Source organism: Hyaena hyaena, unplaced genomic scaffold (assembly GCF_003009895.1).
Source record: "Hyaena hyaena isolate Hyena2069 unplaced genomic scaffold, ASM300989v1 scaffold_438, whole genome shotgun sequence".
Lineage (NCBI taxonomy): Eukaryota > Metazoa > Chordata > Mammalia > Carnivora > Hyaenidae > Hyaena > Hyaena hyaena.
The window spans coordinates 1261090-1280124 of record NW_024081071.1 but is presented as its reverse complement, the minus strand read 5'-3'; the positions used below and the strand labels follow the sequence as shown (position 1 = coordinate 1280124).

Genomic DNA, 19035 nt, shown 5'->3' with positions numbered 1-19035 from the left:
CCTTGGTCTATAACCTTCCTTGTCCAAACCAACTTTGTGACTTGTAGCAAAGGTCACCTTATATTCCTACGGAATTGAGCACATACATGTTTGCACTGATTCCCTAAACTGGGTAATAAACTCACCGAGATAAGGAATAAAGTATCTGTGCTTTTAAAAAACTGCTCAATCAGTATTTTCTGGTAGATGGAATGATAGGGAAGAATACCATGTATTTCCTGAACCATACAATTCATGTTTTATTACACAGGAACACGCGTGCGCGCGCGCGCGCGCACACACACACACACACACACACACCCGTATTTCCAGAAAACTTTAAATAAACAACTGTGAAGGCAACAAGGAAACACCCTCCACACCCTCCCAGCTCTCTCTCAGCTCTGTGCCTGGTCCATATTGGGCAGGTGAAACCCAAGACTTGGAGGACAGTATCTGTGCCCAAGCAATCCTTGTGACAAAACTGGACACACCTTTTGGGGTCTAGGGGGAAAGCTGGGAACCTGGAATTTACATATGTAGTTACTATCACACTGCCATTCAAATGCAAATAAGAACTTCAACTAACAAGAGCGTAAGGCTCCCCAGGACCACAGTTACAAATGTGCTGAAACACTGTAGGCTCTAAACTAATACAACACTATCCCTTGAGTCCTCAAAAAATGTAAAATGTGTAAAAAGGTCCTCATGAATCCAGACATCTACAGTTGCCAATAACAGTGTGACCTGAGAAAAGCCTCCATTAAAAACCTATTAGGCATATGATGCAGGTTTTCATCTTGCCCTTGCACAAACAGTGGTATGGTTCACAAGAGCATTGCTGTATGTGCTGCCCCACATCTGCCTCCACCAAATCACAGGTACTTTCCATCTGCTATTGCCGTTAACGAGAGCCTGTTAGAACCTGACATAGTATTAATGAGCTTCAGAAACTTTGAGGAAAGAAAAACCTGAGTATTCACTACTCATTAAGAGTAACCATTAAAAGTAAACAAAACTCTCAAGGTATGGTCATTTGAAGAGCAGAAGGAAAAGGCTTATGAATGCATATGGCTTTGTCTATCACTTTTAATTAAGACTTTTAGAATGCGCCATCCAGAACAGCCTTGTCCAACAGAACTTTTTATCTTGATGTCCAGTGTGTTAGCCAACAGCCACATGTGGGTGCTGAGCACTTGAAACATGGCTGGCGCAACTGAGGAGCTGAAATTTCCATTTTAATTCACTTAAATTTAAATAGCCACGTGAAACTAGTGGCTACCATAACAGCCAGGGCAGCTATGGCTGATACTACTATTTTATTCATCAGGTAACATTGTGGCTTTGAATTAGGGTTCACAGCCTCACACTTTATAAGGTTTAGAAGGCATCACGTTTTTCCATGAAAAAGTCTTTTAATAGAAAGATGATACACACCAGAGAATTACTTAATGCTAAGGAAAAAAAATGCTATCCAATTTAAAAACACATTTATCATCACTGCAAGAAAAATTAATGCTTATGTAATGCTCCATTCATTTTCATATGATTTTACTTTTGAGGTTCACTATTTTGTGGTGACTATCTCCCTATCAATGTAGTACTCTATATGGACATCATTCTTAGTGTTTTCCCTCCACATACCTAGATGAGGTAATTCTAACTGGCTTCACAGTTATTTGCAGCAGAAAAACAAAACATTAACTGATAGAGCTGTTTCCAGATAGAGTTCATTCCAAAGATTCCATTTTATGTAATATTTCATTATTTTCCCAATCTTTAATATCAAGTAGCTGAAAGATCCATATAAAAAATCTGGTAATAAGTACCCAAAATATGAGCTTCTGAAATCTATTATTTGTGGTTTCCAAAAACAAATAGCATCCAAACATCAATCAAGATTTTACAGTAAGATATAACAAAGGAAAAAAAAACTGAAGTCTTTTCATAAACACAAAAAATGCATATATTTTGACACTTATACTCTACCTGATAATTCTCCATTATGTATTTCCAAGAAGTATGTAATTCTGTAAAGTACTGAATGTTAGTACTCAGAGGAATACTGATAGTCACTGGAAAATAACCACCTTGGAAATTATGGGTCCATGAAAAAAATTAAGTTGCATGCTCCAATAACCTTTTATAATATACTTTTTAAATCTTTCAACTGTTAGATATAATTAAACTTTAAACACTAATTGCTCAAAGGCAAGCTATACTGGGAACTGAGACTGTATTCATAGGAATCTGGTTTAAGTTGATGGGAAGAATGGTTATTAGCTCTATAACGTGTGACTTAAAGTTTCCTTTAAATCCTTTGATGATATTATAGGCAACACTCTGTAGTAAACTGCAGACAGTTTACTGTTAAGAGTGGGGACAGGGGCGCCTGGGTGGCTCAGTTGGTTGAACTTCCAACTTTGGCTCAGGTCGTGATCTCACAGTTTGTGGGTTTGAGCCCCGCCCGCATTGGGCTCTGTGCTGACAGCTCAGAGCCTGGAGCCTGCTTCTGATTCTGTGTGTCCCTCTCTCTCTGCCCCTCCCCTGCTCATGATCTGTCTCTCTCTGTCTCTCAAAAATAAATAAATGTTTAAAAAAAAAAAAAGAGTGGGAACAGGGGCCCCCGGTGGGCTCAGTCTGTAGACATGTGACTCTTGATCCAGGGGTTGTAGGTTTTGAGCCTCACATTAGGTGTAGATATTACTTTTAAAAATTAAAAAGAAAAAGAAAGAAAAAAGAAAAAAAGAAAAAAACAACCAGAGTGGGAACAATCATGTTCAAAATATGTGTGAAAATAATCCTGGCTGTGAATGGGAAAACTGTCTTATCACAAAAATATAATAAATAGGTAGCAGCATCTTGCAAAGCTAAAGTCAATTATATGAAATGATTAAAAAAGAATGTTTGAAGCTAGCATTTTCTTTTTTTAATTTTTGTTTTTAAGTTTATTTGTTACGAGAGAGAGTGAGCAAGAGAGGGGCAGAGGGAGAAGGAGAGAATCCCATGCAGGGTCTGTGGTGTCAGTGCAGAGCTCGACATGGAACTTCATCCCACAAACCATGAGATCATGACCTAAGCCAAACCAAGAGTAGGGTGCTTACGTGACTGAAACACCCAGGCGCCCCGAGGCTAGCATTTTCTAAGACACACAAAAAGCCGGTCTAACCTATCTAACACTGGTCAGCAGACCTTCAATGCATCAGTGTTACCATTTCAAAATAATATGCTAGTGTCCTCTGAATTTTCTCCCCTTGTCGGGCTCTCTCTCTCATAGTACATGTCTTAACTTTTCTGTGTCTAAGTCTTTAAAAGCCTTCTTTTTTAACTTATTTTTTAGCTTAGCTATCACAGGCAGGTTAAGGAAACCCACCACTGATGTGTCCTGAGCCAAGGAGCAACTCAAATACATGAATTTATACAAATGCATTTCAACTTCAAGTCATCTTGCCTATCTCTACTTTCCACATACTGATAAAACAGAAAGTTCCACCACATTTCTAAAAACACAAGCTCGAGATCCTCTCTTACTCTCTGAGGTATTAAAGAAGATAACAAGAAGGAGGACTTTCATTAAATCAGTTAACAGCACAGAAAGGGTCCAGCACTTTGGGGACATTAGTGTAAAATCAGTGCAAGACTGGTACCAAGTGCAAATATTCTAGGTAAAAGTTACTTCAGCAATTTCAAAAGAATTAACTTACTTGACACTACATTAAGTATAATTTTGAGGATATACACACCCCCATGAAAGGCCTTTAAAAAGAACAGACATGATGAAGCTCAACTCTGTGATGTGATCACAACTGGCATTCATGGAGCAACACTAACAGTGCCATGCAGTGACAATGCTGTGCCAGCTGCTTTCACATGATCCTTGTAATCACCCTCCAACTGGCAACTGTTACCGTTACCTACAAGGTTAATACAGGAAAGGTGTTCTGATATAGGGGACTTAAGATACTCAGTGGTGACAAGGACAGAAACCCAGAACTCAAAGAGTGAAAGAGAAAGCAGGTGTGTCTGCAAAGGGGAAAGGCCTCTCCCAAACCCCTTGGGAGAAGGCCAAGCAGGAGCTGGTAAAAGGGGCAGGAGAGGAGTCAACGGACAGACATGCTGTGCACTCAAACCAAAGTGGATCACATGTCTTCTGTCCACTTAAACGTGTAATGTCAGGGGAAGAAGAAACTATTCTGATTAGAAACAGGGTCCCTGCTAAAACCAGACTTTGGGGTTCAGGCAGGAGGAGAACGTGAACAGAGCCTAGGACTAGCAGACAAGTTAAGGCCAAGAGCAGAGTCTATCTGTGGGCGAGAAAGGTGTTGATAGGCCGGCTTCAGAATGCAAGAGGGCACAGTCCTGTGTGTGGCAGGCTCAGCCTCTCGCGGCATCTTAGGCTGTGAACATGTTATACCAACACTGGAGAGATGCAGCAGGGAAAGTCAGCACAACAGCCCCTTCTGCAGACTCCAGCCAGTGAGGAAAACTGCTTTTAAAAGCTTCATTTCCATGTTAGCCCCAAGGGTTGAAGAGCAAGGAAAAACATTAAACTGTAATCCAACAAATTTCTTCATTCTCCCTATTAATAAGGACCACATCGAATGTCTTTCTCATCTTTCTACTTTTTTCTTTACATGAAGAAATAAGAGATTAGCCATCGACTGAAACAAGTTCGTGAAAACACACGTGCCTGCATGATTCTACAGGAGAAGGCTACAAGGGTGGGCATCACAGAAGTCTTCTCACCAGGGGCGCCTGGGTGGCTCAGACAATTGAGCGTTTGACTCTTGGTATTAACTCAGGTTGCGATCTCATGGTTTTGAGATCGAGCCCCGCCATTGGGCTCCAGGCAGAGCAGGAAGCCTGCCAGGGATTATCTCTGTCTCCCCCCACCAACCCCCTCTCTCTCAAAATAAATTAATAAACATTAAAAAAAAACAGTTTTCCAACTTAACTGTCAACAATCCTTTAAAAACTCCCCCAAACTGAATGTAAACTGGTGCAGTCCCTCTGGAAAACAGTGTGGAAATTCCTTAAAAAATTAACAATAGAACCCCCCTATGACCCAGCAACAGCACTGCTAGGAATTGACCCAAGGGATACAGGAGTGTTGATGCATAGGAGCACATGTACCCCAATGTTCATAGCAGCTCTCTCAAAAACAGCCAAAACATGGAAAGAGCTTAAGTGTCCATCAACAGAAGAATGGATCAAGAAGATGTGGTTTATCTATATGATGGAATACTACATGGCAATGAGAAAGAATGAAATCTGGCCATGGTAGCTACATGGATGGACCTTGAGGGTGTTATGCTGAGCGAAATAAGTCAGGCAGAGAAGGACAAATACCATATGTTTGCACGTATAGGAGGATTAGGAGGAACTTAACAGAGGACTGTGGGGGAGAAAAGGGGGGAAATGGAGGGGGAGAGGGAGAGAGGCAAACCATGAGAGACTCTTGATGCTGAGAACAAACTGAGGACTGATGGGTGTGGGGGGGTGATAGGCATGGTGGAGGGCACTTGTGGGGATGAGCACTAGGTGTTATATGGAAACTAACTTGACAACAAACTATCTGTAAAATTAAAAAAATAATAAAAACAAATTAAAAATTAAAAAAAAAGAGCCATAGTAGCGGTATGATACCTACCCCATAAGGCAGCACACAGAATCTCGGAATTAAATCTCTTCTTATATTTACGAATCTCTGGGGTGTCACTCTGTGGCCTAGTATTGGTGGGATTCACATTGACCACTGAGCCCTTCCGGGTAGGATCTTGCCTTATGGCTTCTGGTCTCATTCCATCACAGGAAAATCCCACTAGAACACAGTACATTTGATATTATTTTCTGTACTCATAATGCGCTTGCCTCCCTCCCCTGCTACACCTCAATGAATATTCACATGTTATAACCGACTCTGTCAAGGAAAAGAAATTTGTAAGAAAGATCTATGGGAAAAGGAAACGGACTGTGCAGCTCACTGCAAACACGGCAGTGCAAGCGGCATGGGTGTCTGTGTACCCGAGGCCTGAACCTGCAAACCACCACCATGCCATGCCCAAGCCGTCAGAGAGACCAGCACACAGTGACCACATTCTGTCAGCTGCTGTCCTGCTGCTCCTTTACTTACCCACAGAAGTCACTGTTGTCCCACTAGATGGAGAAATCTGTAGTAATCTGGGGTCTATAAAAGGTGTAAAGGAGGAGGAAGATTTGTGTTTCTGGAGTGTGCTACTAGCGGACTGAGTCTGCAATGTAAATTTCAAGTTTATTAATACAAATGACATTAAAAAGATGAACATACATTTCAACCCACTTCTATACTGCACAATTTCCCAGTAGGAAGGCCTATCACTCCTGCTTCGCTCCCCCCAAATCCTCACAGGGGTGCCTCTGCATGGGCACAACACACCCCAACAACAGGCTATTACAACCTGGCACCACCAAGAGCTACATGTCTCTTCAGCAGTATTCTTCATCTAAGACAGCAACGCTGTGAGCTACCGACAAAATCTGTACTTCATGCTCCAAGTTTTTAAATAAATAATTATAATAAAAACTCCTGAAGGAGAGGTTTGAAAGGTCTATCTCAATTCATTAATTTCTGACTTTATTCTTCTGCCCAAAAAAAAGGCCAATTAATCTATGTTGGAATATTGGCAAATCTTTACTTTGTATTATTCATTTTAAAGTGAGCCTCGTGCCAGAAAGTTACAGAAGCTTTGGCTACCCCCGTTTTAGGTGCGTCATCAGTAAACCCGTATCGAACAGGGGCTCATTAGTGAAAAGTGCAAGCAACAAGATACGGCACATTCTTTTGCTCTTTTAGGAACACTAGTGTTTTGGTTAATAGTGTAACTTAAGACAAAAAAAATAACAAAACACAAAGAAAGTGAAACAAATTGTTAAGTGGAAATGTAATGACAATTAAAAACAAAACAAACAGAAAAATAAACTTGCCAGTTTAGTGAGTTAAGGGTTATAGTAAATACTGGACATCAGAGCAAAATGGAGCAAAGTTTAAATATAAATATAAGGAGAAATGTGAGTGTAGGTGGGATATATCGCTAGAGAAAAAAGAACACTTCTGATCAAGTGCTTTCGTCCTGAAACCTTCCGCCCTCCACAGGCAGCTGAGAGTCACCATGTCCTAGAGCCCAACCCAGCCTCGGCTTCCAGGGTCTCTCCTCCCATTGACACAGCTGCCTGATGGCAAGCTTTCCACCCCATCCTGTGATCAACGGCCAATCCATCCGATGGCCAATCTGATGCAAGCCCACCTTGGAAGCAGTTGACTTGGCCCTGCTTCTCGGAGGGAGAGGATTATTCTGATTCTTTCTAACAAGGGAACCAAACAGGAGCAGGTAGAGACAGGTTGGCAGTTAAATGTTTACATTAACAAGATTGGCTGAAGCTACTACTACGTGCCACTCTCAACCTCCCTTCGACCATTAGACAAATGCATTTAAACCAAATCTCAAGAAAGCAAACCACTTGTTTAATTTAGTACAGGGTGCTCAAAGTGGACTATGTCACTGCACTTGGGACATAATCTTGTTCCAAAGAGCAAAGCATCACCCAACTAGCACCCAGGATGAGCACCACAGCCAAGCCTTCAAACGAGCACACCAAATTTCCTATTCAAATATTTAAATTAAAGCATGCTCAGACCTTTGTTCTTCTTAACATTCTAGTTTTCTACATTTCCCTAAGAATCATTTGGCTGTATCTTGAACTCTGTGAGAAGTTGAATTTCAAGGAAAGATGCCCTTTTAACAGGGCTGGTGAATACAAATGAGTAACCAACCAACAATCTCCCCCCCAACAAAAACAAAAAGCAACCCAGCCCTGTTTGAAGGAGACTCCTGTATAGGATAACAAGTTTGTCCAGATTAAGGCCAAGTCTGCTTAATCAAATTTTCTATATTTTACTTAACAGATAAAACGAATGAAAAAGGCAGATTCCACAAATGACTACAAGAATTTCATGCCAAATATGAATCTGAGAACACAGCAAATCATTTTATTTAGACTTTTAAAAAAGTAAACTCAATAAAGAAAGCCATGCAACTACACTCATCTAGAGAAAAGTAAACAGTGAACTGGCAAGTTGAAGGGACATTGATCTAGGGTTAAGGGATTTGTATGCAGATCTGAAACATGTTACTTGGGGTTGGGGAGAAGGGTAGGTGACAGAAGAAAGCAGGGGGAAGGGAGGGGTGAGGGGTGTGGGAAAGGTCTCCTCTGCAAACTAGCTACTAGGCAGTGCTGGTCAAACCCTATGAAAGCAGCCAGCTGTGGTGCGAGACATACCTCATTAGTAGTGAGCTTGTCCTGGGGTGTCTGTGGGGACATGGTGGGTGTCGGCTGGCTGGAGGATGGGGAGGAAGAGGTGGAGGAAGTGGAGGAGGAATGGCTTTGCTGTAAGAGATCTGGCAAGAGGTGAATGCGACCGGCAAAGCCATTGCTCTCATGATGGCTGGCGCGCTTTTGGTCAACTGTACTCTGTAGAAAAAACAGGCACACTCGTCTGGCTCAAGCGCTGCTGAAATTCCCTATGACCCTACTGATAACTGACTTAACGGTGCTGTGTGACTTTTCAAAACTCTGTTAAATTATCAAAGAAAGACCGCAGGAAACTGGCCGGAATTGTTCACACTTCCTCACCGAATGCCTACCTTGAGCCCACAGAACTCAAAGTACCTTATCTGGTGGCCACAGGACTTGCACGGTGACTGCTTAATTGGTTTATCTGCCACACTAGCTGTTGTTACCAAAGCCACTAGCCTTTTTTTTTTTTTTTTCCTTAAAAATCTTTCTGTCTAAAGCTCTAGAGAGTACCCTGTCACTTCTTTGAATCCTGGTCTTTTCCGCGTTCTCCCCACTTTCCATCCGAATGCATTGCCATTGCTTGAAACACACTCAGGAAAAGTCCAAAACACTAGAAAGGCGCCTGTTCTATGTCAGGGAAGCGCATCACTTCTCTGTCTTCTAAGCTAAGAAATGAACAGACGGTTGTAAAACTGAGTAACCCGAACTGAGCACAGCAGGGTGGTACACATTTAATATTCAACAAGTGAGGAAACTAACGTTTTGGAACGCACAAGAGAGACCTCCCAGCCCTTCTGCTCCACGAGGCCCTCCTGTGACTGATGAGGCTCATCTGCTCTTCAACTGCTCCTGCCCAAGGGCTGCTCCTGCCGAGCACTGCGGCTGCCCAGAGCTGGGAGCTCTCTGCAGAACCTCTGCAGCCGCCCTGCTATAGACCGGGTCTGCCTCCTCATCCTGCATGCTGGCTGCAGGACTCCCCGTGGCCCTGCTACTGCTCAGACACACACTGTGAGAATCGGCGTGGTGCTTGAATGAGGGCTGCCGCAAACATGCAGAGGAGCAGCAATGTGGGGTGGAAAACCGCTAGCTACCTTCTTGGCATGCAGTACACACCTGCCTCCCTAGCCCCCGACACTCTACCCTCTGGGTCTTGTTAACATGAAAACAGATGATGATGTAGAAACAGCATGAGTGAGTGAATGAGCAAGTGGGTTAATGACTACAGGAGAAGCTCTGCCTCTGACAACAAAGAGAAGACACAGGTACCTGGCGAACGATTAGAGTGCCCTCCTTGGATGGGGTCATGGCTGGTTCACTTTCTACATCATCATGGACAATCATGGTTTTCACAGATTCTGTTTCACCATTGCTCAAATTCAGAGATGACCTATCGGAACAAAATTCAGAAGTGAAGGGCCATAATAATCCCATGAGTCGAGAACATCCTGTTTAAGATTTTTCACCTTCCCAAAGGCAGAAGATGAGATCAGGCTACACAGATATAGTTTTCTCAAGGAAAATAAATGCTTAGCTTTTCCCTTTCAGCCAGTATCGTGCTTTTGAGCAAATAATTTAGGATAAATTCTTATGGTTAATGTGGTTCAACCAAAATGAAACTCCTCTTTTGTCGTATCCTGAAATAACGTAACGTAACGTAACATAACATAACATAAAATAAAATACATGCTGGTGTCCTGGGGAGAGGCACTGACACAGACACGCACACAAGGAGAAGGCGGAAAACCATGAAGGCTGTCTGCTGCTGAATCCAGGAGAACTAAGTGTTACATGGCCATAGTATCAGGATAGGTTTAGAAAACACTGGTTCCAAATGGAAAGAAAGCTCAGTGGAGACACTCTCAGCTCTCTAAAATACACCAAGGACTGACGCTGCTCTGGTGTCCTCTGGTCCAGAGGTGGGTTCCTCAGGCCCTTCTTGATCTACGTCATCATCTTCCTCATCTGTTGTCCCTGACTCTTCACTGGATGAGGAGTAGTCTGTCACTTTGTGTGGCGGTCGCACATCTTCCACTGCTCGAAGTTCTTTAGCCAGTGCAGTCAAATCCTAATGCACAGGACAAAAAAGAGAGTAAGGCAAAGGGGCACACGCAGGGGGCAACGGGGGGGAAACAGCGAATTAGGAGACATTCTTCATTTTAACTACTGATAAGAGCCACAACATCAATTTTGTAATATTTACCAGTATAATTAATAGGAAGGTGAGCTCTTCAAGGTTTTGAAAGGAAAAAAAAATAAAAAGCTAAAGATGTCGCACACAGTTCAAATCTCACAATAAAAACCAATCTGCTTACACTAAGGTAATAGTGTTTTTTAAAAACTAAACATAAAATTCTATATCAACAAGTGTGTGAAGGCAAATCCTTGGAGTTCTGCCCATATAACAAAGTCTTCTCTGAAGACTATCCAAAAAGTAAGATTTTAGTTAAAAAGGGTTGACTGAAAGTTTTTATTGGGCAAACTTGTTATTTTTAACAATTTCAAAGCTACAAAATGGGAGTATAGTATTCATATCTCCCTTCATGGACTGTTAACAACTTGCCACATTCCTAAGAAGGTCCATGGCACAGAAAGTGAGGAAGTGGTGGCAGTGTGTGCAGCTGTGGACAGGGGGTGAGGCGCGCTTCCCAGGCGCCACCTTACCCACACGTCCCCGCAACACTGCCAACAAATATGAACATCAGACACAACGGATATTCATGTTAAAAGATACTGTTCAAAAGGAGCTTCATTTCCTTTTACCCATCCATACTGAGATATTTTAATACACAATTTTCCAAATATAATTTTCAAGTGTAATTACTATTTATACTCCACATTTTCATATAAAAGTCTAAAGTTTCTACTTGGGAATTACATTTGGAAGTAATGACTTTTTTAAAAGGCAGGCTATATAGTCACTTTTCCTTTTTAGCAGTTCCATCTGAGTTTCCTGCTCCACAGGTAAGAATATCTTGTACTTTTTGAGCTTAAGCGTCTGAAGTAACTGTACTGGACCTCAAGTTTTACTATTTCATGATTACAACTGTAGCTTTTTAAGAAGTTATTTTTAGAAGCTGTATTTAATAATAAATGTATGCAGTAAATTCTTTGTTAGAAAGATAAAGCAGAAGTCTAGGACTTTTGAATTCTAGAAAAGAACAAAAAGGCAAGCTGAGGGAGGAAAGGAAACGTAGATAGATTGTAAGCTAAATTGGAGAGGCAGCTGGAATGTTGTTCTGCTGCAGACTCTTTCAGAGACGGGGCTTACCACTTCACCCTTCGGTGCAGCAGCGGTTTCAGCGAGCCGGAGAAGCCGTCAGTGATGAAGAATGCACAGCGCAAGGAAGCATGGGAGAAAGGGGAGTGAGGGGGAAGTACAGAAATCAATTCAAGCAAGAAATCAAAATTCCAAAAGGCTTAAAATCCCACAATGAGCACAGTTACATGGTCAGTTAATGCAACAAGGATTAAATGCCAAGTGTAAGGAAGTCACAATTGTCATTCCTGGTATCAAAAGGCAGAATTTAAATAATAGGTGAACTGAAGAAGGTAAAGTGAAAAAAGTTTACTCTACAAGACAATTTTGGGGCACCTAGGTGGCTGAGTTGTTTAAGCATCCGACACTTTTGGATTTCAGTTCAGGTCATGATCCCAAGGTTGTGGGATTAAGCCTTATGTCGGGCTCTACACCGAATGTGCTATCTGCTTGAGATTTTCTCTCTCTGCCACTCCCACTCAAAATTAATTTTTAAAAAAATTAAAAAAAATTTTAAAGCCAGTTTTGCAAATGCCCAACTCATCAAGAATACATAAAGGTTAACGCTGAGCAAAGAGGTAAAAATAAAAAGGCTTTTCTTTTTTCTGTATTTTTTTGGGGGAAAAAAAGGACTATAGTAGTGAGGTGTGGGTATGCACAGGTGTGTATGAAGACATGGCACTCCTTCTAAGTCCTCAGATTTGTTAGGGAGCCCCCATAAAAAGGACAGCAGGCCTCCTAACCATATATTTTTAAGAGATCTCACTCAATCTTGGGATAAGTAAAATTGATTTTGTAGAATTCTTACAGCAGGTTTGAGAGGTCTAAAAACTTCCTTCTTATCTTCAGGTTTTTTCACTGCATTTTCAAGGCGCTGAGATGGGGAACCTTCAGATTTGGATGATGCTGTGAAATTCAAGAGACAAGATAGACAGAAACAGATAAACACAGAGAAGTGCATCATATAAAGCTGACCCAGCCCACTCAGCCTTTGTCTCCCTTCCCTAAGCTCCGCCCACTTCTGCTAGCCCCACTCATGGCAGGCCTTCTTTGCACACAGGTGTGACTCTGCTTAACGTGTATTCATAATGCCTTGTTACGTTATGTCAAGTAATATACTAGAGGGAACTTTCACTAACTTAATATTTTGACAGTTAAAATAACCAGTAATGATGACAGCATGGATGGGAGTCTACATTCAAAGAAGTGGGTTCAAATCCCAGCTCGGACATTTAGCTAATCATCTCGGACAATAAGTTATCAATCTCACTAAACTGCAGTTGCTTTAATCTCTAAAATGGAGACACAATACATCTCTCTCTCTCTCATGGGGTTATTTTAAGGATTAAAAGAGATAATGCATATAAAGTGTTCACAGTGCGAGGCATGTGTAAGCTCTCAAAAGTGAACTCTTTATTATTAAAATTACGGTAGTATTAGCAACCTGTACTGAAACACTGTTTTGTGATATGTAGCTGTGAAAAAAACCACAGGCCTTTTTACATGATTAAAAAGGATCTCCAACACACAATCATAGCCTAATACTGTTAATGAGGGAAGGGAAATACAAAGGCATCCTACATCTCACTCTGAAGCGCTCCCCAGAGCCACTCTGAGACCCAGGGTGGGACCCAGGCTGGGATCCAGAGTTGCTGGACCCAGAGGAGCTGCCACTGCCAGGCCGGGGCACCAGCTTCTCCACTCTCTCCCACAGCAGTCTGGGCTCAATACTGCTGTAGAAAAGAAGAGAGAATAGTGAATGCATTATCCCAAGATCAAATTATAAACATATGCATGATGTGTCCATCGATGTCTCTGAAATGTAGCTATGATGAGAAAAAATGGCAACATTTAACATTTAAACAGCATTTAACATTGAATTCACCAAAAGTTAATTAGGTTATTCATGGATTTTACCTCAGATATCCTTTTTTAAATTCAAGTATAGTTGACACATGTTACACTGGTTTGGGGTATACAAAGTATCTCAGATAATCTTATGTCAAAAATGTTAAATGACAGGCTACCATTAGCAGACCCCACATCTTAATCACAACGGACAGAAAATGCTACTGTTCAGTCTGAAAGTATTACTATTTCTGTCACAGCTACAAACTCAGTTTCTTATTATTAAAAATGCTACTTATGTAATCACACACAAAATTATGCCATTCTCATTGTCCATAAATGCCTTCAAGAGCCAACATTTATGCAGCATACTCCTCTGGATGGGCTGTGTTAGAAATGTGGCAGAGAGCACAGGCTCTGCAGGACCCTGGCCGCAGATGCAATCAGAGCACAAATTTGCTAGGTTACAATTAATACACAGACTTAGTCACAGGAGAATCCCACAGTCCACCCTGATCATTTAAGGACGAAGAAGGCTCTCTGTAGCTTCTGGCCCGTTATCCATCTCAGCACTTCAAGTTCTAAAAGGGTCAATGTGCAGAAGACTGACTCCAGAGGTTTGGTGATGATCAACACAAAACAGTCAGCATAGTGCCCTTCCCTTCACCTAGGATGGCAGTGGCCAATGGAAATCAGGGAGAGGATGGAAATACTCAAGAGCTGAGTAGTGTAACATGATATCCATACCTGCACGTGGCTAGTGCGTGTACGAAATGGGACTAGCGTAGCTAAGGAAAGTAACTTTTAATTTTATTGAATTTAAGTTAAACTCAAATTTAAATAGCTGTTCAGCCATTTTAAAAAGCAGTACAGCTCTACAACCTAAAAATATTATTTGGTTAACTCACTAGTTTTTTATAGACTGCAAGTCAACCGTGGACTTTCTTTAGTCTGTGATTTCCACAGCACTCCAAAGGTATGAGGACATCCATTAGAGGATAAACTCCCTCAGGTTACAGTAACAGACAGGGAGTTTTCATTTCAAAACTGCCAAAACACAACTGGATTCAGACTGTCTTTTCACCAGAGACCAGTTTGCTATTATTCATGATAATGGATGTCCTAGCAGTTTTCTTTTATAAGCTGATAATCTCTTTGGCCCAGATGGTACCATGCTTATGAGCATTTCTATGAAAACAAACATGATGGAATATGCTGCACAGTACACCTATTCTTAAGCCTCCCTCTTCTCTTACCTGGTGGAGTTTCTTTGACCTGCTTGACTATTTTGCTGTCCACTGCCTTGCAGTGGGGAATCCCGACGCGACAGAACAGGGGAACGAGATGTTGTCCTCACAGGAACCTTGGGGTAGAAAAATATAGCAATTAAATTATTGAAAATGAGAAGCAAAAAGATTCCCTACCAAAACACATTTTTACAACAGTCCGAATTATGTGAGCCTTACTATCACTACCCCGATCCCTGATCCTTCTCTGCCCTCCACTGATACAATATGATAGAGAAAATTTAAGTTAAAGGCATCAGAGGAGCCAAGACAAACAGCCTTTGTACACTTCTGTAACATTTAAATGATGTTTGTACTGAAGCTTGGTGGCAGGGAACATACAAAGCATTTTGCTGAGATAATGTGAGAATCAGGAAAATAAGCTCAAAGAAACCAAACAATGGTCTACAAACGGATCAGTAGGAAATGAAGATTGGTAGGAAGCAAGAAAATATTCAGAGGAAGCAAATTCCAAGTGGAGGAAAAAATTTACGAAACGAAAAAGTGCCTTGAGTTTAATTTCACCATTAATTACAAAACAATAAAAAACTGAAAAACAAAAATCCTTCAATTTAAAAAGAAAAAAAACATTTTTTGGAAATGTTTAAGTTTTTCTTAAAAGACCTTTTCTGAAAATTTTGATAATCATTAAAGTTGCAAAACTATTTATAGCTTTTGTGTAAATGTGTAAGACAGCTGCTAAAATACATTTCGATTCTTCTTGTTCTAGAAGTATATTCTTTATAGACTTACTCATATATTATTCTGTTACTTTGTGCTTAAGTATAGCATTAACAACAACCATAAAAAGCTAACTGGTCACTTGCTGAATATAATTCCCTAACTATGGAACTCTCCCCACTGTAAAAACTTCCTTTGAAGTTTCATTGCCCCTTCATTCTGGTGAAATCATCATACCCTTAATTAAAATAAATAATTTTTTAAAAAATAACGAAATGGAAAAAAGAAGCACACATCTGTCTTTCTGCTTCTTACCCTTGGAGGCACCTCGTCACTGTCTGATCTAGACCAAGCCTTTTGGGTGGGGTCAGGTACCTCCGACTTAGAGTCAGAACTCTGACTTAGCACCTCACTGCGGGAAGGTGGACATGGGTCCTGAGAGCGAAGATGGTGGTGTGCAAATTTGGGAGGAGAAGGGTCACTGAAGGAATGGGATCGCGAGACAGGGGAAACATTGTTCTTGAGAGATGCCAGGTGGGACCACTGTACCTTACAAGAAAACAAAACACAAAACATTCAATGCGTTCTGCATAAAACGCTTCTCTGGTCAATACCAAATCCAAAACAAGAAGTAGGAGAAGGCAAACTGGGGCAATACAGTACTCGGTAAGCGAAGCAGCGGAACAGTTATACTTCTAAGTGAAGAAGCAGGCTGGGGAACACAATACATAGAAAAAAGCAAATGTACATTTATAAAGAAGACTCTTAATATCCAGAGTAACATTACAGATAGCAGTAAACACAAAGGTTAAGGAAACAAAATGAAACACAAAAAAACCTCACAGACCTCTAGCCCTAAAAGGGAGGACAAGGTGCTACATGCACATCCATGTCAAAGCAGAGAGTGGACAGGCAGAGAGAGGGAGAAAAGAAAAATCACAAGACAGGCACTGCCATACATGCAGACCTATCTATCCATCCTCCCATCAGCTGGCCTTGTAAGATTTCAGACCAAATAACCACAGAACACACTTAACGAGCAAAGACAAACCCCTTATGTGCTGGCAGACTACAGTAATACAACTTAAAAATAGCCAACTTTTCAAATACACCAATGATTTTGCTTCTTTCTTCTCTCAAGTCCTGAAACACTGATGCCTTAGAGATTTCTATACATGTTCATAGTAGTTAGGAGAAAAGGAATTTTGGTTTATTTAGGAATACTATCATTCCCTCTGCTGAGTGCTGCTGGAGTATGCCTTCTACTTGACCACTGAAGAAATAAAACAACTACTTGTCTCCTGAGTTAATCTGGTTGCTTTTAAGTTGGGAAAACAATCTCCAAAATAATCTGTATTTTCTTTATTATCTTAGATTGCAATTTTGCAATTTATATAATTCTAGCTATCTATTACATCAATGCATTTAATGAGAACTAAAAATACCAAATGACAACTCGTTCAACTTTTCTCAATGCAAGATTCAGAATAAGTCCCAGGTCATGATTTCTAGGAGAGGGACAAATTCCACTTATTGGCATAAGCCCAGACTGTTAAAATGTTCCAAATTTTCAGCTGGCAATGTGAAACAAAGCATTATATGCAACTATAATAAAAAATGCATTTAAAAATAGAATCCTACATGAACAGTCTCCTCAAAGAATGTTTTCATAAGCACAGGTTTCAGCCCAAAGCAATGTTAGGTAAAAAGAGGAAAAGGGAGACTGTAATCATCAATATAAAAAAGTAGCCTACGTAATTCAGAAACTCCTATTTTCTAAGTTGTTAGTGGTCAAATAGATAAAAATTTTATATTTGTTGTAAATTTAACTTTCAGAATAAAACCTTTCGTCCTAGACTCTTCATACAAGTGTTGTCAAACAAGCCTATTGCACCAGTCCCTCTTCCCTTCCCTCTCCCTCCTTTTAACCTGTCCTGCTTTCCTCGCCATCTCGCTTGTGGCTCAGCTCTTCTGTGAATCAAGAAACTGCTAACCCCATGTAAATTCCTCCCTGTCCCCTAATGCCCCTCATCCCCACAAACACATCCTTCACTTATTAGGTCTGGTTTTTCTTTTCTTTTCTTTCTTCTTCTTCTTCTTCTTAACAACTCTTCCATACTGGGATTATTTGTTATAAAGCATGTTCAAATTCTCACTTGGATTTTTTTCTGAACACCACAGCTACTCCGATCACAAGAATATGAACTTTTGTCTCCTAACACATGCAAGCATCCATGACAAGTAAACTCAGGCTTCTAGGGGTCAAATGTGTAAAAGTCCATTATTTTCAGTAAAAGAATGGGAATCTGTGTTTTAAGGACCTCTCAGATATTGGACATCAATAATCCCTGCCATTAACGTTCTTCTCTGGACAGGACAGAGGTTTCTTTTAACCACACAGCACTCAGCCCAGGGGGTCTCCCCCACCTACATAAGGCAGAATGCTGTGATCAACCCAATGAAAGGTCATGATCTTTACCCTGACCTACTTCAGGGAAATGCACACAGAACCTACCAGATCGTATCTTCTTTTGGATCTTGAACTTTTTGAGAATATAATGAAAGGCCCTTTTCCCAGAAAAATATGTACATTTGGACAAACCAAGAAATTCTACATGTAACTTCAATTGGGCAGTCATCAGCTTTCTAAAAGCCCATTCGTGCAACTGGCCAGGAACGAAGGATCAAAGGTTATTAAGAAAAGGTTCTGGTTCTCCATCTACATACTTATGATACTAACTTTCTAAAAACCAACCTGAAAAAATGTTGAATTAGGGAAAGAAGGCATTTGTTTATGAGCATCTGAGTTAGGAAAGACAAAAAGACTAAAAGAAGAAATCTCTGAATCTAGATATCCTTGGTAAGTATAACAAAAATCTTTTTTAAAAATCCTTCTTTTCTCTATCAGCTGAGGGTGTATCACCTGGAAGTTCATTTAAAATTACTCCTGCTAATCTCTTTTCTTTCTAAATGTGGTAACAAACCAAACCGTGAACATTACAAGCAGGCCCATGGCTTAGTGAACCACTGTGAGTCACCTCAGCCCACAGCCACTGGGCTATTGCTACCTGTGGCTCAGCTGGTCTCTGCAGGGCAGGATGCACAGACTCGGAGTTGCCATTGGAAAAAGACTCTGATCTGGAAGGCACTGGTGGCTCCAATACTCTGCCTGTCTGCTTAGACTGGGCTTCAGGGGAGCTGTGGTTAGTTTTCCTAAATCTATCTTCCACCTGCATCAGAGAATTAGAAGACATAACTCAGTGTTAGTAAGGAAAAGCAGAGATCCCAAAGAAAGTCTGAGAGTGGAAGGGCCCTAGAGAGAAATTTTCTCTTTTCTCTAACTACAAGGAAAGAAAGGAGACAAATATAATAGGGCTAAAATGTGATTTGAGATAAAGAAATATGAAGGTAAAAATTAAGCTTTTAAAATCTCCTCCTGGCAAGAATTCTAAGATTGTATATGACAATAAACTAGAAGAAAGAAAATGAATGTCACAACCAACTACATCAATGGATTAGGGTTAAAAGATTATCATCATGAATTCAAAACACATTTCATCATACCAAAACAAAGGCATTCTAGGATAAGCAGAACGCTTGCTCCTAGAATCTACTATCAGTGAGGGTGAGACGTGGTGGAAGGGTGCCACC

At 40.8% G+C, this 19035-nt stretch overlaps 1 protein-coding gene across 50 annotated transcripts in view; it reads right to left on the bottom strand.

Moving 5' to 3' along the window:
• The window catches only part of MAP4K4 (mitogen-activated protein kinase kinase kinase kinase 4), a 188711-nt gene that overhangs the window by 13900 nt on the left and 155776 nt on the right, over positions 1-19035 (bottom strand). For 4 of the 50 annotated variants that reach the window (XM_039253062.1, XM_039253072.1, XM_039253064.1 and 1 more), the window contains exons 16-25: positions 15700-15933; positions 14674-14780; positions 13151-13302; positions 12378-12475; positions 11582-11590; positions 10203-10378; positions 9580-9700; positions 8296-8487; positions 6113-6230; positions 5630-5800 (exon numbers count right to left, since the gene is read on the bottom strand). In XM_039253062.1, coding sequence (XP_039108993.1) covers positions 5630-5800; positions 6113-6230; positions 8296-8487; positions 9580-9700; positions 10203-10378; positions 11582-11590; positions 12378-12475; positions 13151-13302; positions 14674-14780; positions 15700-15933 — 1378 coding nt within the window. Of the gene's footprint in view, positions 1-5629; positions 5801-6112; positions 6231-8295; positions 8488-9579; positions 9701-10202; positions 10379-11581; positions 11591-12377; positions 12476-13150; positions 13303-14673; positions 14781-15699; positions 15934-18452; positions 18615-19035 lie in introns of all 50 variants that reach the window. The other 46 variants (XM_039253053.1, XM_039253059.1, XM_039253057.1 and 43 more) reach the window with 28 other exon arrangements.